This window comes from Psammomys obesus, unplaced genomic scaffold, assembly GCF_907164565.1.
Source record: "Psammomys obesus unplaced genomic scaffold, mPsaObe1.curated_primary_1811, whole genome shotgun sequence".
Taxonomy (NCBI): domain Eukaryota; kingdom Metazoa; phylum Chordata; class Mammalia; order Rodentia; family Muridae; genus Psammomys; species Psammomys obesus.
The window spans coordinates 9,234,206-9,260,892 of record NW_026596234.1 but is presented as its reverse complement, the minus strand read 5'-3'; the positions used below and the strand labels follow the sequence as shown (position 1 = coordinate 9,260,892).

Genomic DNA, 26,687 nt, shown 5'->3' with positions numbered 1-26,687 from the left:
ATAAAAAGCCAGGTGTAGCAGCACCAACCCGTCACCCCTCGCTGGAGACAGGAGCCTCCCTGGAGGATAGTGCGGCTGTGCTCTGCGTTCCGAAAGGGGCTCAGCGGTTAAGAGTGAGTACCGGAGTCTGTCTGATGGAAGGAGAGAATCAACCGAGGTTTGCACGCCGACCTTCCCACGCATTCCAAAGCACACATATGCATGTGGAGACACAGGATAAGTTACGGGAAAATATAGTGAAAATTTAAAATGACAGACAATAAGGGATTATCCACCTGTTACAGGTGTCTGGGCCACTACACTGTTTTGGTTTGTCTTTCTTTTCTGTTAACACTGCCTTTTAACACTCTCATTGTTAACACAAGTGGGTCGCCTGTTCCTTTGCAGGCCTGTGTGCAGTCGTCACCCAGACTGTGACATCATGTAACCTGCTCTACTCTCAGATTTTTTTTTTTTTTTTCCCTGACACAGAGTTTCTTTGTGCAGCCTTGGCTGTCCTGGTGACACTTTGTAGACCAGGCTGGCCTTGAACTCACATCGACCCTCCTGCCTTTGCCTTAAAGCTGTGTGCCACCATGCCCAGCTTTCTCTCAGATTCTGGATGGACCTATTCCCCCCTGCACAATGCTCTGTGAACCTTGTGCACACCCATTCCCACAGATTTATTTACTTTTTGTGGGTTTTTCCTGTTTTGTCTTTTTTTTGAGGCAGGGTTTCACTATGTAGCCCTGGCTGGCCTGGAATTCAATATGTACTGCTCACTGGCCTTGAACTCATGGACATCTCCCTGCTTCTACCTCCAGGGTGTTAGGATTAAAGTGGTGTTGCCGCTATATCTGGGTAAATAAACAACTACATAGTTATCGTGTGTATGTTGGCATGCACGTGGAGGTCAGGAGAGGTCAGTGTCTGAGGACACTGGGTCTCCCCTTCCACTATGTGGGTCCTAAGGACCGAACTCGGGTTGTTGGCATTGGCAGCAAGCATCTTTACGCAATGAGCCATCTCGACGGCCGAAGGTTAGAAATTAATGCGCTCGTCACTTTGGGGTTATGCGACCCTCATCCGTCTTTTAGACAGGGTCTATCCACATAGCCTTGGGTGACTTGGAATTTGTGGGAATCCTCCTGCATCACTTTCTGGACTAAGAAGCAGCTCATCCTAACCGGGTGGTGGCCACGCATGCTTTTAACCCCAGCCCTCCAGGGTGGGGGTGCGGTGGGGGTAGGGGCGAGCAGGAGCATCGGAGTTCAAGGCCAGCCTGCTCCACAGAGCGAGTTCCAGGACAGGCAGGGCTACACAGAGAAACCCTGTCTGGAGTGGTGGTGGGGGTTGGGTGGAGTGGAGCAGCTCATGGTCCAGTGTCAGGTCCAGCACCACACATTAATGGCCACTTGGCATCAGGAAGGTTTTGCTATATCAAACTGCAGCTACAAGCACCCCTGCTGTAGCGGGTCACATGCCAGGTTATAGAAACGTCAGGAGGCGCTGCCTGCTCACAGACCTAAACGTGGCAGCTTGTATACCTCCAGCAGGTGGACACTGCTGTGTGAAATGCCAACTACAAACCAAGCCAAGAGCAGGACTGGGTGACAGTTACTGTCTCCCCGAGAGCTAAGGGGTAAAAACAGCCCACGCCTCGTCACATACAATTTGGCACATGGGCTCCCAGATACAAAGGAAAAGGCCATTTCCAACCTTAACAAGCCCATATTGCCCTCAGAGTGAAGACGGCTCTCATCCATCCAGCATCTCTTTCCAGGCTTTAACACACCATAGGGATGCCTCCCAGCATCCTTGGCAGCACACTGGCCATGAGACTGGATGGAGGTGAGCTGAAGTGCCATTTTCTAGGTGTGTTCAGGGGAAGGGTGCACCCTCTGCTCAGGGGAAGAAGACAGAGAGAGCCCTGCACCTGAGGTGAAATCTTAGCCAGCTAGCCAGCCACAGGCAGGGCTTCCTGCTCCTTCAGCCCATTAGCTTATCACAACAGGTAGCTTCCGGGCAAAGCCGAGCAGGGATTCCCAGGGCCTGAGGGAAACAGCTTTTGGTCAAAGGTCTAAGGCAGAGGTGTAGCAGAATGGAGGTGGCTGCCAGCTTTTGGTCACCCAGTCACACAGGTGCTCAGGCAGGCCAGGCAGTTATACTAGGTGTGCTGAACACAGTCAGTCAAGTAGGTATTTTTAAAAAGAAGTTTCTTTGGGATTGTTTTAAAAAGACGTTTCTGTCACTACCTGCCCAGAGCTGTCACTCAGTCTAAAGGCCCCTAACTGTAACTAGAGACAAACCGGAGGCTCTGGACAGGGACCGACACCATCTCTACAGGGTAAGGACACACTCCTGGCGAGTAAGGGCAGGGAGGGGCTGCCCTGTTGGTTGAGCCCTGCCTCGGGCACACAGTAAAGGTGGGGCTGAAATCTCAGTGATTCAGACAAACCGGTTAAAAACCAAAGTCGGGGCAGGAAGATGGCCTGGTTGAGAGCTGCACAAGGGATGGGGACCGGAGCCCTGTCCCTAGATCCCAAGCCAGGAGCGTGTCGCTACAGAGGCCACTCAGTGGTTACCTGCGCGCACTCTTCCAAAGGAGCCAACCTCAGTTTTCTGCACCTGTGTCACGTGGCCCACAAAGGCCTGAAACCATCCGCAGGAGATCTGATGCCCTCTTCTGGCCTCCCTGCACTGCATTCACATGACATGTATTCTCTCTCATATACAAACGAAATAAATAAAAATGAAATCGGGGTGCGGCATATTTCTTGCTCTACTCGAGAGGTGGAGTGGAGGCAGAAGGACGAGGAGTTCAAGACTACCCTCAGCTATATAGGAAGTTCAAGGGTGGGCTATCTAGGACAGTCTCAGAAAAACAGAAAGCCAAGAGTGGTGGTAGTGGGGGATGGGGGAGCTGGATCAGAAATCAGTGGGATCTTTGGGGCTTGAAGCTTAAGCTTTTCAGTGAGAGGCCTTGCCTCAGAAGCCCAGATGGCATCCGAGGAATGACACCTATATTTGACCTCTGGTTGGTCTCTCTCTCACAGACACACAACACACATACACTCAGGGTTAGAGATGTGGCTCAATTGGTGATCACTTGTCTAGCATCGGTGGAACTCTGGCTCCATCCCCAGCCCACACAAACTGGCTTGGTGCTGTGTGCCTGAAACTCAGGAGGTGGATCGTGAGTACAAGGTCTTCCGTATGAGAGGCCAGCCTGAGATATGTGACAATGTCTGAAAAAGAAAGAGAAGAGGAGGAGGACAGGAGGAAGAGGAAGGGAGGGAGGAGAAGAGAAGAAACACGAAACAACAATGACCTACAGTCAATACTCTTTTTTTGGAGCCTGGGTTGCTTGCCCCTGAACACCTTCACCTGATGTTGATGCCTTCTCCTGGTTCGGGCTCTGAAGAGGATCCAGGAGCACAGGGGCAGCCAGGGCTATTGAGAGATGGCGCTTCTGTGTCACCTGGTCATGATGGCACCAGGAGTTGAGGCAGCTTCCTTCTTGGATGTTGTCCATAAGGCAGCCAGAAACCCCTGGGAAAGGAAGGAGAGTTTGCTCCCTGCTGGCTCCTAGCTCTGCCTCGAAGACTTCACAGCAGAGGGAAGATAAATGAAGCCAGTCTTGCAGCACACAGTCTGGACTCTTGCTGGCTATTGCTTGAAGCAGCCTTCCCTAAGTGCTCCCAAGGCTCTATGGAGTCTCTCTTTTTGTTTCCCCTCATACTGAGACAGGGCTTCGCTCTGTAGCTCAGGCTGGCCTTGAAGGTATGCATCAGCGTATATACAGAAAAAGACTAAGTCTCCCTGCAGTGGTTTGAATAGGCGTGGCCCCCGTATACCTGTCTGTTTGAATGCCTGGTCTATAGGGGGTGGTACTATTAGTAGGTGTGGCCTTGTGTGTCACTGTGGGGGTGGGCTCTGAGGTCTTTTGGGTTGAAGGCCCGTCCAGTGTGGGACAGTCTCCTTCTGCTGCCGTTGGAGGAAGAGGTAGAATTCTCAGCTTCTCCAGCACCATGTCTGCCTGCACCCGGCCATGAGTCCCTCCATAATGGACTAAAGCTCTGAAACTGTAAGGCAGCCCCGATTAAATGTTGTCCTTTACAAGAGCTGCTGTGGTCATCGTGTCTCTTCACAGCAATGGAAACCCTAACTAAGATATTCCCATATCCCGGGCTGGCCTCAGTTTGGCTGTGAAACGACCTTGAACTTCTTATCCTCTTGTCTCCATCTTCTGAGTGCTGTATTTTAGCTGTACACAACCATGCCCACTTTGTGTGGTGTCGGGGCTATGGGGTTCGGTTCCCAGCACCCACATGGGAGCTTGCAACCATCTGTACATTGAGTTCCAGGGGATCCGATCCCCTCTTCTGACTTCCACAAGCATGTGGCACATAGCTAGTGTACAGACATAAATGAAGGCAAAACACTATACATATAAAAATAAAATTCAGAAATCTGAAAAATAGTGGCAGAGCTGAGTGGTTGCAAGGGAGCATTTGCAGGTTCACAGTGTCTAAAATAGTCAATACCTGAGCCCAGACTTTCTGCTCTCTCTGTGTACCATGACTCCAAATTTGCTAGGTGAGCCGGGTGTGGTGGTACACACCTCTGATCCCGGCATTGTGGAGGCAGAGACAGAGGGAGGTGGATCTGTGAGTTCAAGGCCAGCCTGGTCTATAGAGTGAGTTCCACGGTCAGGGATAGGTAGAAATACCCTGTCTCAAAAAACAAAAAAAAAACACAAAACCAGACTTGCTAAGTGGTATCAGGCTGGGTCTAAGGCCTTTGAAGTCACACAGCCGTCAGCCCACAATGCCTTTGAAAAGGCTGACCTCTTCCCCATTTGGTTGAAGGCGTTTCCCTTCTATGAGTGGCTACTGGAGAGTCGTCACCCTTCTGTTTCTAGACATGCAGATGAGATTCACGAGGGGAGGGAGAACAGAATCTGCCCAGGGGCCTCCGTGCTCACACAACAGTAGCTTAGTGAGGTGACGACAACACAGGAGACGGCGCTGAGGGGTTCCCTGCTGCTGAGGGGTTCCCTGCCACTGAGGGGTTCCCTGCCGCTGTCTGTGCTGCTCGTCTTCTTGTGCCCGTGTCGTCATGCCGCCACCCGCTGCTGCACACTGTTACCGTCCCAGGACAAGCGATTTCAAGCTGGACAGGGGCTCTTCCTCTAAGCCACACTCCAGCCCCCGGATGGGGCATTCCAGGCAGGAGCTCTATGGCTGAGCCATACCCCCGGTCCACATCTTAGTGTTTCCTAAGTAAAATGTTCTTCGGTCTATAGCAATGTCTCATCCTGTCCCTTTTCCCAATACTAGGTGTGTTTAGCCCAGTTCCAAAAGCCCAGCCATGTAGCTAATGAGCCAGTTTTTTTTTTTTTTTTTTAGACAAGGGTTCATGTAGTCCAGGTTGGTTTTGAACTCCTGATCTTCCTGATTCCCCCCCCCCCCCCCCCCCTTAGAGAAATACACCACCATGCCCAGCTCACATAAACATTTATATTAAGCAAGGGTAGTGTTTGAAGAAAACAGGCTGAGGCAGAAAACACAAAATTCCGGATGACTGACAGGTCAGTCGGATCCTGGAGCTTCCAGGCTTTAGGTAACAGATCTGATTGGAGGATTAGGTTAGTTTTACTTGTGCATTGGTAAGCAAATCCAGGGTATTCTCTCTGACGGGAAGTCTTGTGCTGATCCACTCACCACACACCCCAGAACCTCGCCCAGGACTCACTGGGCCCCAGACTTTTCTTTTTCAATTTGCATTTCAAAATGTGTAACGTCAGATGGCAGGGCGAGTCGGACTAGCTGAGCTTTGGCGCCACCGTCAGTCCACAGTGCATTTCCCTTCGCTGAGGGACTAATTCGCTGGGAAATCCTAGCCAGGAGCGTTTGCAGTCAAGTTACTGACTTGGGGAAGGGGACGGAAGCCTTCTACCACAGCCTGTAAAGCCTGTAAAGACGCTCACATCCCTCTGTAGAGAAGTTTGCTTTTTTATTGTAAAAAAACAAAGAACAAAACAAAAGGAACCACAAACATACATATGGCGAACGAACGCTAACAGCCCCTACCCAGGTTAAGACAGAACTTGACCACACGACCTGTAGAGCACAGACGCCTTCCCTCACACAGCTCAGCTTAGAAACTCCACCAGAGACCGCTCAGTCACATGAAGCCCCTACTCTCCCCGAGGGGGTGGAGTAGTGCTTAGTGGACCCCGCCTTCAAATGACCCAGGCTGCAGCGAGCTCAGCGAACGCTTGCAGGGAGGGCAGCTTGCGGGCAACCGTCCCCGAGGCCTTGCTTTGGCACCTGTGTCCTCATGGGTCAGCTGCTCCGGGGCTGGAGGCTGGGAGGGTCGGGGCTGCCAGCTCCAGAAGAGAAGGCAAGGTCCTCGGCACCAAATTTGTTCACGTTCTCGAGGGACCGCCCACGCTGCTCAAGAGGTCCTAGCTGGGCTCCAGGGCGCCCTCTAGCTGCCCCACAGAGACCAGGGGGCCAAGCTGGCCCGAAGCAACACTTTCTGGGGGGAAAGTGACCAGGCTCGCGTTCTTATTCTCGCCCCGGTCACTGTGCTGCTTCCGATGGCACCTTAGAGAGTCGTCCCTGACAAAGGAGGCACCACACTTGTCACAGCGGAAGGCCCTCTGGGTGACGATCTTGGCCACGTGGTGGGGGCTGCTCTCCCTGGGCCCATCCTTGCCCTGAGGGGCCCTGTTCTCTGTCTTGGCCTCTTCCCTGTGCATCTTGTCGATGTGCTTGGCCAGGCTGCTGGGCCGCTTTGTGTCGAAGCTGCAGAAGTCACATTTGAAGGGCCGGTCCTTGCAGTGGACTCTGCTGTGCACGCGGAGGGCGGCTGGGCTGGAGCAGGAGTAGCTGCACTCCGGGCACTTCTCGGGATGGTCGGCCTGATGCAGCCGGCTGTGCTCCAGCAGGTCGGCCCGGTCCCGGCCCTGGAAGGCACAGTGCAGACACTTGAAGGTGTGCTTGATGCGGACGTGCGACTTGAGGTTCGCCTTCATGGTGCAGCGGACGTCGCAGAACTCGCATTTGAACGGCTTCTCCCCCGAGTGCACGATCATGTGCCGCTTCAAATCCGAGCTGATTTTGAACTTGGCGCTGCAGAGCCAGCACTGGAAGGGGGTGTCACCTACCAATGGAAGGTGTGATTACATCAGAGTGGGCAGGCAACACGATTCTCCATCAGACATGTACCCCATACCTGGCCAGCAGGCAGCTGGGTCTTTTCAACTCTGGCTTGTAATTTACCGATATCGACAACCATGCACGATCACGCAGTACTGTTAGCCTATTCTATATATAGATGGCGCAGCTGGTGCTCACAGGGCTCAGGCAGCAGGGACCCAAAGTCACACACCGTTCCCTTCCTCCCCCTAGTCCACACTCAGTAACGCTTGAGTTCTAGAAGTGCAATATATGCTGCATGTGAGTTCTCCAAATAAGATTTAAAGACACATGGCTGGCATGATGGCTCAGTGGTTAGGAGCCAGCTGGTCTTGCGGAGGACCCAGGCTCAGCTCCCAGCACCCACGTGGTGACTCACAGCCACCTGTAACTCCAGTTGCGGAGAATCTGATGCCCTCTTCTGGTCTCCACAAGTACTGCATCCATGTACAATTCAAATAAATAGACCTTAAAGCCAAAAGCTACGAAAGTTTACAGCGATGCTTACTTTGTGTTTGACACAAACAGTTACTCAGCATATAGCAGCAATCTTTTAAAATTTTCTAATTACACATTGAATCTCTCTCTCTCTGGCTCTAGCTGTGGCTACACAGCTAATGGGTAGGATGAGCAAGGATGACTTACTAACTTTTTGCCAGCTGATAATGACTGAAGTAGCCACCTCCAAAATTACCAAAACCTCTGCAGGGCCTTCAGAGAGAAGACTAAAAACTGAGGCACCTTAGAAAGCTGTGGCTTTTCACTAATCGTCCCCAGTGTTTGGGCTGCCTTTGTGTGTTAAGTTTATAGGTAAGTTCCGTTCTGAGCTGGGCAGAGGGCTGCTCGCCTTTAAGCCCAGGGCTAAGGAGGCAGAAGCAGGTGGGTCTCTGAGTCTGATTACAGGCCACCCTGGTGTACACAGTGAGTTTCAGGACAGCTAGAGTTCATATGTGCATTGACCTTGGTGTACAGAACTGGTTCTCAACCTGCAGGTCCCGACCCTTTTGCTGGTCAAGAGACCCTTTCAACGGGGGTGGCTTGATACCATTACACTCTGATTCATAACAGTAGCAAAACTACAGTTATGAAGTAGCAAGTAGCTATGGTTGGGGGTCACCACAGTGTGAGAAACTCATATAAAGGGTCACAGCATTAGGAAGGTGGAGAACTACCAATTTAGAGGGCCTTGTTTTCTTGGTGTGCTCCACTCCCTGGCAATTCCATTTTGAATTCATGCCTCTTTTTCTTACTACCTCTTCACGACTCACACCTGCATTTCTGCTGGCAGTAGACTTCAATCCAAAGGCAGAACCCTCTTTCTAACTCCTATGTACCTTCTGCCCGCCAGGGTTCACTGCTCGGCCCTACCATATTTCCACTAGACTGAGTGAGTCAGAACCCTTGGCTGGCTGTACCTGGGAGGGGGTGACACACCGCATGCGCGGCTTCACCTGCAACTGAGCAGCCTGAGCAGCACTGGCTTCTCCCTGAGTACAGTGTGGCCTTGAAGACCTGTACTCCGGTTCCAAGTCCAGAGTTTTCAGGGCACTGAGATGTTTGCTGGTAAGGCTGGCTCCCAGGACAACGAGTCCCAGGACCCATTCTGCCCACTGGAATACAGCTTACTATACTCCAAGTCTTGAGTCTTTGATTAGACTATTATCCCACTCTTGTACATGGGATAGTTTTGTTGGCTACAGAATTATTATATGTTCAAAGTCACTTTGTGACATAGGGTCTCATGTACCCTGGCCTGGCCGTGATCTTCAACTCTGATCCCCACTGCCTTCACCTCCCGTGTGCTGGGATTACAGGTGTGATTTTTATGCAGTGCTGGGGACGGGAACCCATGGCTTCCTTCACGTTAAATAACTGCTCTACTGACTCGACTAGCTACATTTCCCAGCCCTTCTTAACTCAGTTTAAAACGCCAACATATTTCCGTTGTCTTGCCATCTTCTACGAGCTTACTGAAATGCTCGTGTCTGCCGTGAATTCCTGAACACTCCACGCACCTGTGTGTGTTTAGGTGTGCACTAAAATGGGTTGTTTTTACGCAGCTAACGTTAGTCTTGTGGAGAGGGAAGGGAAACCTTCCAGAACAAGACGTGTGTGGTTGGCAATTGCAACCAACTGACTTCGCTATGTTCCTGAATGAAGCCGAGAAGGCAGAGAGTAAAGCAAAACACTAAAAGCATGTAGTTGGCCGGTCACTTTTGACACGAGGCTGCTGTGACGGGCACCCACCCCACCTGTGTCCTACACAGTTATAAAATAAAACCATCACACTGCTCTACTGAAAACTGCTGTTCTGGCAAAGGCAGCCCGAACAAGCCGCATCGGGTCAGACTCCCAGTTCCTTCACTTCTACCATCAGCTCATTGCAGTAGCTTGTGTCTTCTGGAGGTTCAGGTGAAGAAACAGGAGAAGCAGAGCGGGGAGCTCCTGGGGGGGGGGGCTTACCCGTGTGCGAGCGCAGGTGCACCGTGAGCTGGCTGGAGTTGCGGCTGGCGTAGGGGCAGAGCTGGCACTTGTAAGGCCGCTCGTCCGAGTGGATGCGCAGGTGCTTCTTGAGGCTGCTGCTGTCCACGGCCGCGTAGTCGCACAGGTGGCACTTGTGTGGCTTCACGCTCGTGTGGCAGCGCATGTGCATGGTCAGGTTGTCCTTCCGGCTGAAGCACTTATCGCAGAACTCACATTTGTGCGGCTTGTCACCTTCAGACACAGAAAGCAGTGGAGGCTGTAAGACCTCTTGGTTGGGGTTATGTCTTGGTTCCTTTTCCTGCTGGTGTGATAAAATACCCACCCACCCCACCCCCACCCCCGGCACAAATTCCCAATTGTTAGGATCAAAGGTGTGCACCACCTGGCTGAGGCCTTTAACTCTTGAGTCTCCTACTTTAGCCCTCGGAGTGCTCAGCTGCAGGGCTCCACCGCTACGCCCCATCTCCTCTTACTTTCTGTCAGTTAAGAGATGCCAAGAGCAAAACCAGATGCCGAGAACTCAAGAAATTAGCCCCGTTTCCCTACCTCAAGGATGGACCTCCTCCAGCCCCTGTATTTGCAGCATGCTTGTATCAAGCAGTTAAAACCCTGGCAGGGTGTCCGCTCCTCTAGGTCCCCCTTGGTGCAAGAACTCCTGGCTCAATCGATTTTGGGTGTGGTTTTCTCCCGCCACTGGATGGCAGCAGTGCAACCCCCAGCTCCGTTTGAGTGCTCCAGCTAGCCTCAGGCTACCTACTGGCCCTGAGTTGGCCTCCGTGTTGGCAGCATGCCCTGGTCCTCACCCCTGCCATGTTTCCAGGGGTGCCTGGCTGCCTCATCTGCTGAGGCATGATCTTCCTCACTAAAGAGGGCGAGGCCGGCCTTCCTTCATCCCCTGGCACAGCTCCCTGCCCATCGGCAGCAGAGGTCCAGAAGGCTTTGCGATCTCAATGCTGTAGCTCCAAGGTTGAGCTGGGCAGTGGCCAGCCATGCCTGGAGCTATGCCTCGCTAGGAGAACACCATTAAATCTCCACTGATTTCACTAGACCAGAAGGGGCGCTGGTCTTGGGCAGAGGGAGGGGCGCTAGAGGCATCCCCAGCTGCAATCTTGTTTTCCACCGAAGGGATTCACAGACGGAGACCAACTGCCTTCGTCCCAGAGATGGTAGAGTCCCTAAAACTGTGCAGGAAAGAATGGGGCTATCTTTAATGGAGGAGGCACAGTTGACAGAAAGCATTAGGGAAAACCAGAACTATTAAACAGGCAGGCTTTTTTCTTCAAAGGAAGAAAGTAACTGATGTCTGGTGACCCGCAAGGCTCGAGTGGGTGTCCAGCACAGCCTGATGACCTTTTGCTATTGTATTTGGCCAGCCTTCACCTGAATCCTCCCCGCACCAAAGTCCCCCAAACAATCACGTTTAGGCCCTAATCTTTGTGTCTTGGTGAACAGAACCCTTCCTTATGATAGAGGCGCCCCATGTACTTTGCAAGGGAGTTTCGATTTAGCCACCCCTGAAGCTCTGTTGTGGTAACTGTCATGTGGACACTTTCTTCTTCTTATTTTTAAGCAACGTTTTATTGCATTTAAATGCATAAGGAACATGGACCGCATGCCTGCTCACCTCACAGGGATCTGCCCGTGACCTTTGCAGGGACAGCAAGAATTTAAGCCACTCAAACTTGTTTCCATTAGCGGCAAATGAACCAATCCTCCGACCCAGGCACTCAGATGGTTTTACACTTTAAGGGGCCAGGCCGTTTTGTACTTTGGGGACACCGCTCTTCGCCTTCAGTTGGACAAAGGGCGTGGCAATGGCTGAACGTGCTTAGGCTGAAGCCAACTGAGTCTGTTTCAGGGACAGCCGTGTCCCGTCGAGGGTCCTCCACCAAGCTACGAACACGGACCAACAAAATAGTCTGAGGTGTTGTTTTTTTTTTTTTTTTTTTTTTTTTGTCCCTGTAACTGTAGCATGTGGGTCTAGAACGCGAACTTTCTACTCTGCCACTATGTCAAAAGGTTGGACACACCAGTGAGGGAGACCCAGACCCTCCTCTGTTTTAGCAACTCTCTTCTATCGGCTGTAATTGGCTGACCAGAAGCATCTCGAAGCGAGAGCCTCGCGGCAGGCCCAGCTTTCTGAAGGCCATTTTCACATCCCCTTTCCTTCCTCCGGTGAGCCCATCCAATGACCACACAGAGCCACCCCCCACCCACGCACCTCCAACCCGTACCCGACACTCGACTCAACCCACTTCCTTGAACTTGTCTTCAACTGTTGAGCGAGCGGATACCTGCCTGTGTGGATTCTTAGATGGCGGTCCAAATCTTTCATGCCGTGGACGGTTTTGAAACGGCAACCTAGAAAGAGAAACGCTGTCTCTTAAAATGCTCACTCCCCGGATCGCCACGGTTGACGTTGATGAAAGCCCACCTCTTACGTTGGTGGGCAGGCAATTCTGCTGGCCTGCCCTACGCGGACTGTAGGGTCCTGACAACGCGCTATGTCATCACCTGCGTCCTACGTCATCGTCTGCGCCATGTGCTGGGGGTGGGGTGGGGTGGGGTAGAACCCGCGTGCCACCCCATGGCTCAGAGCTCATGTATTTTCTTCCCTTATTTATTTATTGTTATCTTTTACGGTAACTGGCTAGACCGGAACTCACCACATACACCAGGTTGCCCCCAAAATTGCAGTAATCCTCCTGCCTCTGCCTCCTGAGTGCTGAGATTCTAGACGTATAACCGCCACATCTGTTTCTCCTGCATTTATGACCTAGGGGTGCTTCAGCTTTAAATGGCTTTGTAACAGTTACGCGTGGAGTTGAGGAGCAGCTGCACATTGAATTATAGTCTCTCAAGGCGCTCTGCTGCAGCAGGACTCACAGAACACCCTCCCCCGTCCCTGCGCCCTGCTGGCCCCCAAGAGGACGTTCGCCATTTCTTGAGCGACCTTGGAGCGTAATTTGATTATAGGTGCAGAGACTCCCTGCATCAGTGCCTGGCAGGGCAGGGGCCCCTTCGGCCCTGTTTGACCCTTTACCTGGGTAGCAGCAGTTAAAGGTCCTTTCTCCAAGGGTGGCCGTTTGCTCCTTTGCTTCAGAGGGCAGAATAGTTGCAGGAGCCCGCTGGGCATCGCTGTCTTCAGCAGAGATGCCCGATGGTTTGGGAACATCGCGATCTAGCTCGGAGGCTGAAATGGAGACAGAAGTTTGGCTTGATTGCTCACGACAGCTATCATGAAGAGTCTGAGAAGAGGCTACCTTTGAGCTGCTTTCATCTTTCTTTTGCCAGTTTCCCAAAAAGTACTTTAAAATACAAAAACCAGGGGTTGGAGATGATGATCTTGATGATCTTGCAGTGGACTGGAGTTGGGCTCCCAGCACCCATGTCCAGCTGCTTCCAGCTGCCTGTCCAGCCTGAAGGGATCTGAGGAAATCTCTGACCTCCACAGACACCTGCACACTCATGTGCACACACAGATACATAGCTACACACGTACACATAAAAATAACATGAGTCCTTAAAAGCCAGAGCTGGGCCAGGGCCTCGGTTGGTGGAGTGTTTGCCTTGCATGCAGGAAGCCCTCCAACCACTCTCTGTCCTTGTACAAACCAGGCCTGCTGGTGCAGGCACTCAATCCCAGCACATGGGAAGATGGGCATGATCATCCTTGACTACATAGTGAATCCAAGGCTAGCCTGGGCTACGGAAGAACCTGTTTCCACCAGGCGGTGGTGGCACACACTTCAGTTTCAGCACTTGGGGGAGGCAGAGGCAGGTGAATCTCTTTGAGTTGGAGGCCAGCGTGGTCTACAGGGCAAGTTCCAGGACAGCCAGGGCTACAATGGGAAACCCTGTCTCAAAAACCAAAACCAAACCCAAACAAAAGCCCCAACAACGATGAAAAAAAAAACCAAAAACAACCTCCCCAACCTGTTTCCAAGAACAAATAAACAAACAAAAAGCTGATGTGACAACACCTCCAGGGAAATTCTCACATGCAGGATCTAACATCTGGTTTGTTTGGAGATAGGCTCCCATGGTGTAGTCTTAGCTCTAAAAAGCCTAGATCAAGGCTGCTCTTGAAACGGCAGTGATCCTCTTGCCTCTGAATCCAGCCATGTTCCATCAATTCTCAAAGATGTAGCTTCGCTTTTTCCCTTTCAAGATTTTATTTTTCTTTTTTAAATATATTCCTTCATCTATTTATTTATGCATGCAGCATTCTGCCTGCAAGTGTGTCAACGCACCAGGAGAGGGCACCAGATCTCACTATAGATGGTTGGGAGCCACCACGTAGCACTGAACCCTACAATTGCTCCTAACCACCAAGATACCTTTCTAGCCACTGAGGATGTAGTTTTTTTTTTTTTTTTTTTTTTCTTTGTTTTGAGATAGGGTCTCACTATTATAGCATTGGCTGTACTGAAACTCACTTTGTAGAACAGACTGGCCTTGAACTCTCAGATCTGCCTCTGCCTCCCTTAAGCATATAGTTTAAAAATACCTTGCTGACCAGGTGATGGCACACCCCTGCACTTGGGAAGCAGAGGCAGGTGGACCTGAGAGTTCAAGGCCAGCCTGTTCTACAGAGTGAGTCCTAAGACAGCCAGGGCTATACAGAGAGATCCTGTCTCGAAAAGCCCACTGGCTAGTATTTTTGTAACAAATAATAAAAACAAATGATAAATGGAAATTAAAAAAAAAAAAGCCCAAGCATTCTTATTAGGTACAATAGAACACCGGAGGCACCAAGTGGCTTTGTTATTACTACTATTATTATTTTACATTTATTTTGTGTGTGTGAACATGTGGGGTCTGTGCTTGCATTCATAAGTCAGAAGATAACCTGTGGGAGTTGGCCCTCCCCTTCCACCATGTGGGTTCTGAGGGTTGAACTAGGACTGTCAGGCCTTATGCATGGAGCCATCTGGCCGGCCCACGAAGTAGTTCTGCAATGTTTAGGCTCGCTTTACTGCTGAGCTGTTTGGCTTCAGCTCCACCACGGGTCACACGCCACACTTGAGGCGCTGGGCTATCCAGGATAAAGCATTTCAACAAATCGCTTGAGAGAAGGGAGGTGGAGAGAGAAAGCAGAGATCGCCACAAGCCGAGACCTGACACACGGGGTCCTTATCTGGCTCTGAATCAAACATGCCACAGAAGCTACCTGAAATGGTGAGGCATCCTGTGTTGATTGATGGCATTTTGATTAGGGGCAGGGTGCGTGGATGAAAAGGAAGAAATTTTAAGCATCCTCATGCTTTAGGGATGAATGCTAACACGGCTGCTTGCCAGCCGAATGGTACTGTGTTCTCATTTAAACACAATTAAAGAAGGGAGAAGAGTTTGTGTGGTGGACAGACAGGGTTGGCCCTGAGCAGGGACCTGCAGAACCTGAGCAGTGGGTCTGCATGTAACTTGGGGAACCAACATGGATTTTTGTGCATGTGCATATACGTATGTGTCCGTGTGTTTGAAGGTTTGCACACATGTAAAAGCCAGGGGTTGATGGCTGTCTTCTGCAGTTATTCTCAATCTTATTTTTTTTAAGAGAGGGGCTCCAACTGAACTAGAGCTCACCCGTTTAGCTAGACTGGCTGGCCAGTGAGCCCCCGAGATCTTCCTGTCCCCAGCTCCCCAGGGCTGAGCTTACAGACGCAAGCCACTGCCTGCCTTTATATTGTTGCAGGAGCTAGCCTGAGGACTGTGGTGAGATCCTCCTGCCTCAAAAGACTGTGTGTGTGTGTGTGTGTGTGTGTGTGTGTGTGTGTGTGTGTGTAGGGGTGGTGGTGGCTGGAGAGTTGGCTCAGAAGCTAAGGGCATTACTCTTGAGGAGGACCTGGGTTCTGTTCCCAGCACCCATGTTGGGCTTCACAACTGTCTGTAACTCCATTCCCAGAGAAGCAATGTCCTCTTCTGACCTCTGGGGGCACGAGGCATAAGTGTGGTACACAGACATCACTCATACACATAAAATAAGATAAACAAACCTTTAAGAAAAAAAAATTTATGGGGGCTGGAGAGAGAGCTGAGTCAGCAAAACACTTACCATGTAAGATGAGGACCTGAGTTCAATCCCCAGGAACTGCTTAAAACCAAAGCCAACCAAAACCAAACAGCCAGGCATGTTGATGCATGGTCTATAATCCCAGCACGGGAGGGGGGGGGGGGGGGAGGAGCGTGCATGCACAAAGGAAGGCAGATTTCTGTGAGTTTGAGGCCAGCCCAGTTATAAGCTACAGGATAGCCAAGGCTACACAGAGAAACTCTGTCTTGGAAAACAAAACAAGAACGGAACAAACAGTTGGAGGGAGCTGGAGAGGTGGCTCAGTGGTTAAGAGCAGGCACTGGTCTTGCAGAAGACCTGGGTCCAATTCCCAGCATCAGGCAGTTCACAAAAGCCTATACCTCCAGGATCTGACACCTCTGGCCCCACTGGGCACCTGCACTCACATGCACAGACCTACATACAAATTAAAAACAACAGAGTAGAGGTCTAGAGAGATGGCTCAGTGGTTAAGAGCAATGGCTGTTCTTCCAGGGAACACTGGTTTGATTCTCAGCACCCACATGATGACTGTAACACCCACAAAGTATCTGTAACTCTAGTTCCAGGGGTTCCAACCTGACACTCCCTTTGGCCCATGTGGGCACTGTAAGCGCATGGCACACAGATATACAGGCACATAGAATAAAATGAGTAAAATTAAAAAAAAAATGAAGCAAGCCTTGTGGCGTGTGTGAGTGGGTATACTCCTAACCCCAGCTTCAGGGAGGCAGAGAGGGATCCCTAAAACCTGCCTTAGAAAACAAGTTGGGCCGTGTCCTGAGGACCCCTGACACCAACCTTGGGTCTTTACACACACACATCAGAATTCATGCCTGGAGATGTCCGGAAAGTTCTTTGGCCATCTTGAGGACTACCAGGGTTTCAGTGTCAGAAGCAAGTCAACAGCCTGAAATCCTGTCAAAAGCGTCTGGGTGGGTACTCAGGAGGGTGAAAGATTAAATAATACCCTTCACATTTTATTAAGTTTCTGCAAACCACCACCAAAGGGAGGGAGGGAGAGGGGAAGGGAGAGGGAGGGAGGAGGGAAGAGAGAGAGAGAGGCAGTAGCTCTAAACTGTGAGCATGCAGCTACCTAGAGGAGGCCTGCCCCACCTCGAAAATGATCCTCTTGTTGGGAACAAGCAAGAGAAGCTTATTCTAAGTTCTACCATTTCATTTTTGGACTCCATTTAATCATAGGGAGAAACGAAGTTCAAGGTCCCAGGCCCTAGGGGAGCTGGGGACTTCCCAGTAGCTGAACAGCTTCTGTTGTAAGGAAACAGTTGCCTGAGGCCAGCTATCTCAGGGACAGCTTGGAAGGAAACAGTTGTCTGAGTCCAGCCATTTCAAGGGCAGCTTCTCCATCTTGTTGGCAGGGTCAAACCAAGTTCATGTTCCCAGGCCCTGGAACCTACTCCTATCCTGACTGATGGAAACTCAACTGCTCAACCCCTTATGTCAAAATTTGATCGGATAAGCTACAGCCCACCCCGCTCCCTCCAGCTTTATGGTTTCATCTTTTAAATAGTACAATGTCCCTTTAGGGTCGCAGTTCAGCTCCCAAGTCTGTTCTGCAGCCCTGATTGATCAGTAATGGCTTGATTACAACAAACTTTTGTAATCTTCATTGACCTGGTGTTTGAGTTAAGTTGGATTTTGTCGGACCCCACAATACTCTCAGGAGGGCTATGCCAAAGTTGCTGATATTTTCCCATTTCTAACAAGTTCCCAGCTGCTGCTGCTGGTCTGGGATGACACCCGGATAGTTTGTGATTGATGAGAAATGAAGAAAAGTGGCTCGGAAATTCTAAAGGCCAAAAAGGCTGGATTATTCAAACCAACTGGGGGAAGTGAGCAGTAAATCTTAGCTACTTACCAATTCGCATATTAAAAAGGAAAAGCATGCAATTCAGGGGAATTTTAGCTTCACAGTAGCCGTGTTGGACTGGAAACTGAAATCCATAAGAGGCGCAGGACAATAAACAGGTAGCCAGGCCAATGAGTTACAGATTCTGGTTGTCATTTTAGCTGTGTGGCTCTGAATCACTACTCAAGCTCTGTTTCTCAACTCCCACGCCTGCAAAATGAAAATCATGGCTCCTATCTCATAGGCTAGCTGTGGGTTAAGTTCACTATTACACGTAAAAGAACTCTGTGCACAAGTTAGCACAGTTCCATTGTAAGCTTTAAAGAGAGACAACAAAGCCAGGGGCTGAGAGGCCATGTCAGTCTGGAATTGTGGGCCTTTCGGCATACTAGGTTGGTATCCTATGAAGCCTCTGGTGTCCCCTGTTGTTTAGGGGCCCCTTTGCTACTTCACTGATATAATGGCCATCTACCAATTTTTAAAATGTTATTGTTATTTATTATTGTCATTATTATTTTGAGACAGGGTTTCTCTGTGTAGCCCTGGCTGCTCTGGAACTCACTCTGCAGACCAGGCTGGCCTCCAACTCAGAGAGCCCCCTGCCTCTGCCTGTTGAGTGCTGGGATTAAAGGCTTGCACCACCACCAGCCAGCTCTCAGTACTTATTTTTGAGACAAGGTCTTACTATGCAACCCTGGCTGGCCTTATGTAGACCAGGCTGGCCTCAGATTTACAGCCCTCTGCCTACCTGTGCTGAGATAAAAGGCTGGGTTCCCAAGCTCAGGAGGTTGAAAGGGTGGTGGGCTAGCAACAGTAGTCTTGAGAGAACACAGAGGTCCTTTTGCTGGGTGACACAGACCCATGAGACACGGGGGAAGACCCATCAGTCTTCAGACTGCATTTTCTGACTGGGTGGCTGGGAGCCAGCACTCCTGATTGGGAGGTAGGGAGACCTCAGGTTCCCTAGAGTGCAGAACCCTGGGAGCTGTTTGAGGGATGGATGGAAGCTTTGCTTACCATACTGGACTTTGAACTCCTACTTGCTCGTGTTATTCAGAAATCCTTTCCTACAGAGTTCTGCTCCCCTCCCCCACACTAGCAGGAAGGCTTGTGCCAGGCCTATGCCATCCGGATTTCATGGTGGCTGGCTTATGATACTCCTTACTAGGTTTTAGAATTTAAACTCTTTAGAAAAGCCTCAAACTACTCTGCTCCACTGCTTGCCTCCTCTGGGAGATGGGCTCGTCGGAGCCCACTCAAGAATCCTTCCAGAGGTTGATGGGGGATGTGGAAATAGAGTTTGAGACCAGGAAAGCAAAGACTACCCAACCCCCTCCAACCCCTGTCTGCTGGAAGCTGCAAGTGGAGAAGGGCATAAAGTCCGCTTAAAAATCCTCTCCCCAACCCCTAACTTCAAAAAGAAGGGACAGGAGGAATCTACCGCGTCCAAAGCCTAAGACAATCAAAGGGGAGGTGCTTTAGAAATGTCGAGTCCCAGCCTCCCGGGAGCATGTGCCTGAGGGTGACTGAGGAATATGTAGACATATAAAGGTTCCCCTTCTCCAAGCTCTTCAGAAACGGGGGATCTTCCAGCGGGAAGGGGGCACACGACCTGAGGCACTTCATCGCTTCCAACTGGTCCACAGCTCCGGCCCCCGCCCCATCCCCTACCGCTCCAGGCACTTCCCAGAGGCATCCCAACCTATGACCGGCTTCAGCCTCGCAAGCTGCCCCGATCTTCTGCTTCACAGCACTGTTCCCCTAGCCACTCACCCCTCACACCCCCTTCAAGTCCCTGGAAGGCCGGTCCTCTCAGGGAGGTGGGCTAACCCACTCCAAACTGGTCCTAAAGACTTCTCTTGCTCTCTTTTTGGGTGGAGAAAAGCTGGTTATCTTGTCTTTGACTCCTGCTTCGTCCCTCCCTGACATCACTCGCAAGGGCGCCAAGTGTGTTCCCAGAATGTCCACCTGGAAGCAGAAGCCCAGGTGCCCCGCAGACAGCCTCCGGGCTCTAAGCATCCCTCGGGGGTGGAGGGTGGGGGGTGGGGGCGAGTGTGGGAGGCGAACTCGCGGCTCTAAGCGCTTTCCTGGAGAGTAGCAGCCGACCCGGGGAGGGTGAACTTGACAGGAACGCCACGCGTAATTCACAAAGACCCGCTGACGCGCCCAGGTGTGGGTCCCTGGACCGGAGTTGGAAGCTTTGCACAGCATTGTCAATACCTCCCACCCCTTTGCCAGATCTGACACCTACGAGGGTCCAGGGACAGGGACCTCAGAGCAACCGTCTCCAAGTCCCAGGACTGGAGCTGGAAGAAGCTGCTTGCACCATTCCACGCACCCCAACCATCCCCTGCCTACATCCGACATCCACGGGAAGGTCCAGGGACTGGGGAGTGTTGGGGGAACATCTGAGAGCAGTCCCCAAGTCCCAAGACTGGCGAGGGAAGCTCTATGCACTATTACGCGCGCCTCTTTCCCCTGGCAGACCCAACACCTACACACAGTTTCCGGGGTGGGGAGTACCCCAGAGAAACTGAGACGTCGGAGCCGCCGTCCCCGGCGTTCCCGGGCTACTCACCCCGCTCCCCGGCTACGCACGGGGCCACTCCGCCAGGCTCCTCGGGTTCGGGCTGCGGCTCCGGAGAGCGCAGGTGCTGGGGTTTGGCCTGCTTGCGCCGCGACATGGCGCGAAGACGAGGCTCCCGGCGAGTCCCCAAGAGTGGCCTCCCGAGCGGCGTGCGCTTCCCGACTTCGGAGGCACACCCCCCTACCCACCGGCCGGATCGCGCATGTCCCGGCCCCGCCGCCCGTCAGCCGGCGAGGACGATTTATCAAGCGTCCTGACAGCCGCTTGGGCGGCAGCCAGGACCTCAGGGGTCCCGGGAACCCCGCTCCCACGCACGAGCTCCGACTCCGCCCCGGCCCGGCCCCACCGGAATCTGCATTTTAACAAGCTCCCCAGGTGATGCGCGCGCACGCTCAGGTCGGAGCAACCCTGTCTGCATTTTAACGAGATCCCAGGTGATTCGTTGGCTCATTAAAATTGCAGAAGCGCCAGCCCTCTTCCCACTTTAATGTGCTCCAGGAGTCGCTGGGGAGCTCGTTAAAATGCAGATTCTGACTCGGTGAGTCCGGGGTGGGGCCCGAACGTCTGTGTTTCTAACGAGCTCCCACGTGAGGCCGTGGCCGCTGCCACGCGCGCGGGCTGGAGAGCTTTCACATTCTCTCTTAATTGGTCCAGCTTGGGACCGCGGTATTGGGAGATTCCTGGCAAAAGCGCTCAGGGATTCTGTCGCGCGCAAGCGAAGGTGGCCTGGGCTGGTGGGTCGTCCTCTCACCTGCGCATCCTAATATACAATTTAAGGAGAACAGGGTGGCTCCAGTTTGCAGGGTGCACTCTTTTTCCTGCAGTCAGTAAAGGAAAATAAAAAAAAAAAAAAAAAAAGGTCTGGTCTGGCCTGGCAAGGTAGCTCAGCGGGAGAGAACTCATCCCTGGAAGATGTCCTCACACACTCGCTCACACGCAATAACAAATTAAAAAGCAGATTCTGGAAGTACTGGATTCAGGAAGCGCGGCCTATAACTTGCCCTTTTTTATTCCGCCCTCCGAGCCTGCCACAGGACTCCAGGTCCAGGACCACACAGGAGAGGCCTTTGGGGCCAGGCAGGGCGCAGGCCCCACCCGCTCTGTGACTGAGGTGCGGTCCCTTCCCGGGGCTTTTAGTTAATTGACTTTTCGTGCTCAGACTAGCTGGGACCTTGCGGAGACCCGAGGGGGACCCCTCCTTCTGAACGACATCCAACAATGATCGGGAAAGCCACCTACGTCCCCCCAAGGTGTTTACTTTTTAAGACTGGGAAGTTACTTAAAACAGGGCTGCGCCCCAAGCCTGCCCAAACCTGAGAATCACGTGGTGGCCATGGCTCAGAAAGACCCAGCAGTGCTCAACGCCAATTTTTTTTTTTTTTTTTTGCGGTGGGGACCTGAGACTGTATTTTTAAATCAAGGCAGATGTGAAAGGTTAGAGAAAGATGGATTTACAGGCTCTGATGGCTTAGCAGCTGATTGTGTGTAGGTCAAAGAAAACCTGTGGGAGTCCGTTCTCTTTCTCTCGTTCCACATATAGGTTCTGGGAACCCAACTCAGGTTGTCAGGAAGGGGATTAGTGAGTGCTTTGCCTGCTGAACCATTCTACCTCCCTGTCCTGTATACAGACAGATGAACAGGCGCGCGCGTGCGCGCGCGCGCACACACACACACACACACACACACACACACACACACACACACACACACACGATCTAGTTTACGGTCTCCCAGACCACCTAAGGATCAAAGAGAAGCTGGGAATAGAAATCCGCTCTGGGAAACTTGGAAAAGACTACTTTGAGGAAGCCAGGGACAGTTGATACTATGTTATCACACTTGGCCATGGGATCAGCCCGTCACCTATCCAGCCATCAGGACTGGAGGAATTGTTTTCCTTTTTACTGCATGTTATATGATTCTCACTCTTTCTCTCTTTTTGTTTTTAGTTTTTCAAAACAGGATTATTTCCGTGTCACCCTGGCTGTTCAGGAACTCAGTCTGTAGACCAGGCTGGCCCCCGACTGCTGGGACTAAAGGCCAGCGCCATCAATCTCAGCTATGTCTCTCAAATTGTTGTTACTGTTCCCTCTTTTGACTGATATAGGATAATTATGGTGTGAAACAAAAAAAAGCATAATTTCTTGTTTGTTCTCCTGGACAGCTGTGCTTTTGCCAGGCCTGTGTGGACTGGGTTGCCAGCATGCATCATCTTCCCCAAGAGTGTCCTTGTTTCTCCGAGTAAATGATGCTCCCTCCCTCCCTGACATGGTCTGCCACACGGTGTTACCAACTGTCTTAGCTGGGAAGTGTACTGATGAAAAGGGTCACTTATTACCATTGTAATTTGCATTTCCCCTGCCTATATGATCCCAGCCAGGAATAAAATGGGAATTATATTTTACACCAACATAAGAGAAGAACTGAGTAGTATCTATTCATTTATTGAGACGGGGGTCTCACTGTCTAGCCCTGGCTGACCTGGAACTCCGTCTAGACCAGGCTCGCCTTCCTTGAACTTGCTGAGAGCTGTCTGCCTCTGCCTCCTGAGTGACAAGATTGAAGTTCCCTTTGGTTTCCTAGTGGCCATTTCACTTAGGCATGTACAGGTAATGCTGGATCACCATGCAGGAGCAGTTAAAGAGCTTTAGCCAGTCTTCCAGAGGACCTGGGTTAAATACCCAGCACCCACAGACACCTGTACCTCCAGTTCCAGGGGGTCTGATGACATCTTCTGGCCTCCTTGGGTACCAGAAACGTGGTGCACAGACATGTGCAGGTAAAACACCCATATACATAAAAGAAAAATAACAAATAAAATAATTTAAAGGCGTGTGTCATCCTAGGCAGTGTTTAGGTTATACTATTTCACAAAGTACCTATTTAAAGTTCTAGCCAGTCTGTCTGCCTTCCTTTTTTTTTTTTCTCTCTCTCTCTATGCTCTCCTCTCTTTTCTTTCTGACAGGGTTTCCCTATGGATCCCAGGCTGTTTTAGAACATGCAGCCATCCTCCTGCCTCATTGTTCCCTGCTGGGATTTCGAGCCTGTTTGACACCTGTTGAAAGTTCTGCTCCCACGATTATTACCTATATTTTATTAGCGAGTTCATCACCAAGTTTTAACGGCTTGGTTTCAAGAGTCATTACTAAAAATTGCAGAGAGCAAACCACAGGGCCTGTGCTCAGGGGCCGTGGCTGTTACCTCTCACCCAGTTTTCACATCAGCCGTCTCTGTTTGTTTAAATCCAGCTGACAGTTTTTGTGCAGGTGTGTGTGTGTGTGTGTGTGTGTGTGTGGGGTCTGCACACACATGTCCAGGTGCACACATGGCTAGAGGAGGACATCAGGTGTCCTGCTCTGCCACTCCGCCTTAGTTACTCAACAGTGGGCCTTCATTGAACCTGGAGCTAGGCCAGCAGCCACCAAACCCCAGCGAGTCATTCCTGCCTCCATCTCCCATGTACCCCAGGGTGGAGTTACAGGTTTGCACACGGAATACATAGCTCATTTTCACACGTGTGCTTGTGTCGGAACTCAGGTCCTCTTGCTCATGCAGGGAGCGCTTTTCCTCACTGAGCCCAGCTGGAAACAGATACATTTTGAACCCTCTTGATAATCAGGGCCTTCGAAGAGGAAGTCACCTCCAACCCCTGAAGGTTTGGGATGGCACCTAAGCAGCTGGGAGAACCCAGCTGCTGAGCTCCAACAGGCAGAGCTGGGCCCTTATGTACAGGTGACCCTCCCCTCCTTCCCAACCTGTACCTGCTTTTTATGTGGGCGCTGGGGATTTGAACTTGGGCCCTCTTGCTTGCAGAACAGACACTCCTACCATTGAGCCATCTTTCCCCAGCCCCTGTATGGTCTTTTGAGAGCTGCCATTTGTTTCCCACTTTTCATCAATGGAGTGACAATGCTGCCAGAGCGAGGGGACTGGTGAGCAAACTTACGGACGGAGCACAGACGATGCTTGCTACCGAGGCAGTGACCTTCGTGTTCCTAATTATTCGTAATGACAGGGTGAGTGTTAGACTTATCCCTAATAACAGCAAGCACTCAGCTGTAACTCTGCCCACCTTAACTAGGCGAGACACCGTTCGCCATGGAAATACTCCTGAAGCAAGCAAGCTCGGGGTCACATTCCTCCTCTGGGTTGTACAACATCCACAGCTTCACACCCGCTTCCACCCAGACACAGCTAGGAGAACACAAAAATGATGGACTTCCGTGCTCACAGACACGGAAACCCTTCAGGATGTATCAAGCCAACTCTCCAAAGGACAGGAAGCAGGTGCTTAACACTGCTGTGCAACTGTATATGTACATAGAAACACATACAATAGTGTACGAAGCACAGCACAGAGTTTTCACACACATTCAGAGACACTTTGAAATGCAGGAGAAGCCTTAGAGGTGGCTTGTGACTTGGCCCTGGGGATGAGGACAGGAAAAAAAAAAAAAAAAAAAAAAGCACAGAGAGGCTGTGGTTTAGTGCCTGACATGTTGGTATAAATCTTCGCAATCTTTTAAGTTTCTAAAAAGAATTTTTTAAAAGGTAAGGGTGGCTGGAGAGATGGCTCAGCGGTTAAGAGCATGGGCTGCTCTTCTAGAGAACCTGTGTCCAGTTCCCAGCATCCGTGTGGCTGCTCTCACCACCACCCGTGACTCCAGCTGTAGGGGATCTGATGCCCTGGTCTGCCCTGTCCTCCATGGGCACTGAATACACGTGGTGCATGAATACAGGCAAAACATCCACATAATAAGGCATTTTAAACTGTGTGCCTATGTCTGTATGTCTGTGTGGGGTGTGTGCACACGCATGCAGGTTCCCCTGGAGGCCAGGAGAAGGTGTCAGACTCCCCTGGGGCCAGAGTTGCAATATGGGTCCTGGGAATTGGACTCACATCCTCTGTTAAAGGCCATCTCTTCAGGCCCTACATTTCTAAAAAATGTAAACAATAACATTTGGTTTACGTGTAAGAATGATAACTGTGCCATTTCGGGGCAACCCCTGTCCCCAAACGTAAAACAAAAACCAAACCACCTTTGAGGTCCCTCCCACCTCGAGGTGTGGCGCATTCTTGGATTCAACAAATCCGTCAGCTTCTCCCTCCTTTGCCAGCCTCTTCCACTACCTCTGATTTTTTTTTTTTTTGTAAGCTTTACTTAGAAATTTCATACATAAACAATACGCTGTACAGTCTTGCCTCCTTCGTTGACTGTTTTTCCTTCCCTGGGATCTGGAAGCCTGTGACTCAACATGTTGCCACAGGCAGCCTGTTTTCATCCCCTTATAATCCGGTGTGTGAATACACCACATGGTGAGCCTTGCCCTGCCAAAGGGCGCTCTGCACTTTGGTAATTATGAGCAATGCGGGTATGCACATTCCTGCCCAGGTCCATGTATAAGCTTCTCCATACCCCAAATTTGCACTGAACCAGCCCCCCGGGTGACTCAAATATGAGAAACGCTGATATCACAACGTGCTTTTTAACAAGGTCCCCGGAGTGTCATGTTGGCATTGACCGGCTGGGTCGTGGATCCCGCTCAGCCTTCCTAGGAAATGTCCCACTCTCTTCTAAAGAGTTCACAGTCTTTTAAATGAAAAAGAAAATAGTTGGGTTTTTTTTGGGGGGGGGGCGCTGGTACGATAGTTAGGGGCTTTGTAAAAGTCTTTGCATCCCAAGCCCTGCCAAACACATACTGAAAGGGAAGGACCAACTCCACATCCTCTGTCTCCACATGCACACTGTAGCATGCACGAACTCCATACTCCTACACAATAAGAAAGAGAGAGTTTTTTTAAAGTGGGGGTGCTTGGCCTGGGGGTGCAGCTCAGCTGGGAGAGCGCTGGCCTAGCATGCACAGAGCGCTGGGTACCATCCCCAGCGGGGCATGAACTGGCGCCTCACACCTGTGATCTCAGCCCTCAGGAAATGGAGGCAGTGTGCATCTTGAGTTCAGGGTTATCCCGGACTACTTAGAGAATCCAAAGCCAACCTGGGCTACCTAAGACCCTGTCTCAAGAGCAAAGAAACACCAAAAAATACCCGCCTCCCCTCCTCAGTACAACACAGCCTCTAAGAGACCAGAAAGGAACATTCTTAGCTGAGACAAAGGACAAAGTAGGGAGCAGGTATAAGGGGCTTTGTGTGGGCCTCTCAACATTATTAAACTGCCCTCCCCTCTCTGTCCCATCTCTGGAGGTCGGAATGTTTGTTGAGAAGGGAAGTGTTTACCTTATGAGGGTGGGGCCCGACTGGATGGATCACTGTCCTTCTCAGGGAGACTCCAAGGGTGTGTGTGTGTGTGTGTGTGTGTGTGTGTGTGTGTGCGTGTGTGTGTATGCTCAAGGCACACTTTAAGTGTGCAATGGAAACTTCAAGGAATAAATAAAAAATGTCATTTAAAGTAAGTAGACAGGAGACTTCAGGAATACCAGGCGAGGACAAAGCTGTAAGTTGTTGTCTGTGAGAAGACAATCCTTGCCTGGATGCTGACATCTGCTCC

The 26,687-nt window shown here is 51.1% G+C and overlaps 1 protein-coding gene across 1 annotated transcript in view; it reads right to left on the bottom strand.

Moving 5' to 3' along the window:
- Positions 1–5,984: 5,984 nt before the first annotated feature.
- The window catches only part of Zfp64 (ZFP64 zinc finger protein), a 53,479-nt gene continuing 32,776 nt past the window's right edge, over positions 5,985–26,687 (bottom strand). Inside the window, exons 5-8 of the mRNA XM_055595991.1 lie at positions 12,715–12,864; positions 11,970–12,032; positions 9,651–9,902; positions 5,985–7,152 (exon numbers count right to left, since the gene is read on the bottom strand). Coding sequence (XP_055451966.1) covers positions 6,452–7,152; positions 9,651–9,902; positions 11,970–12,032; positions 12,715–12,864 — 1,166 coding nt within the window. The 3' untranslated portion in view covers positions 5,985–6,451. The remainder of the gene's footprint in view (positions 7,153–9,650; positions 9,903–11,969; positions 12,033–12,714; positions 12,865–26,687) is intronic.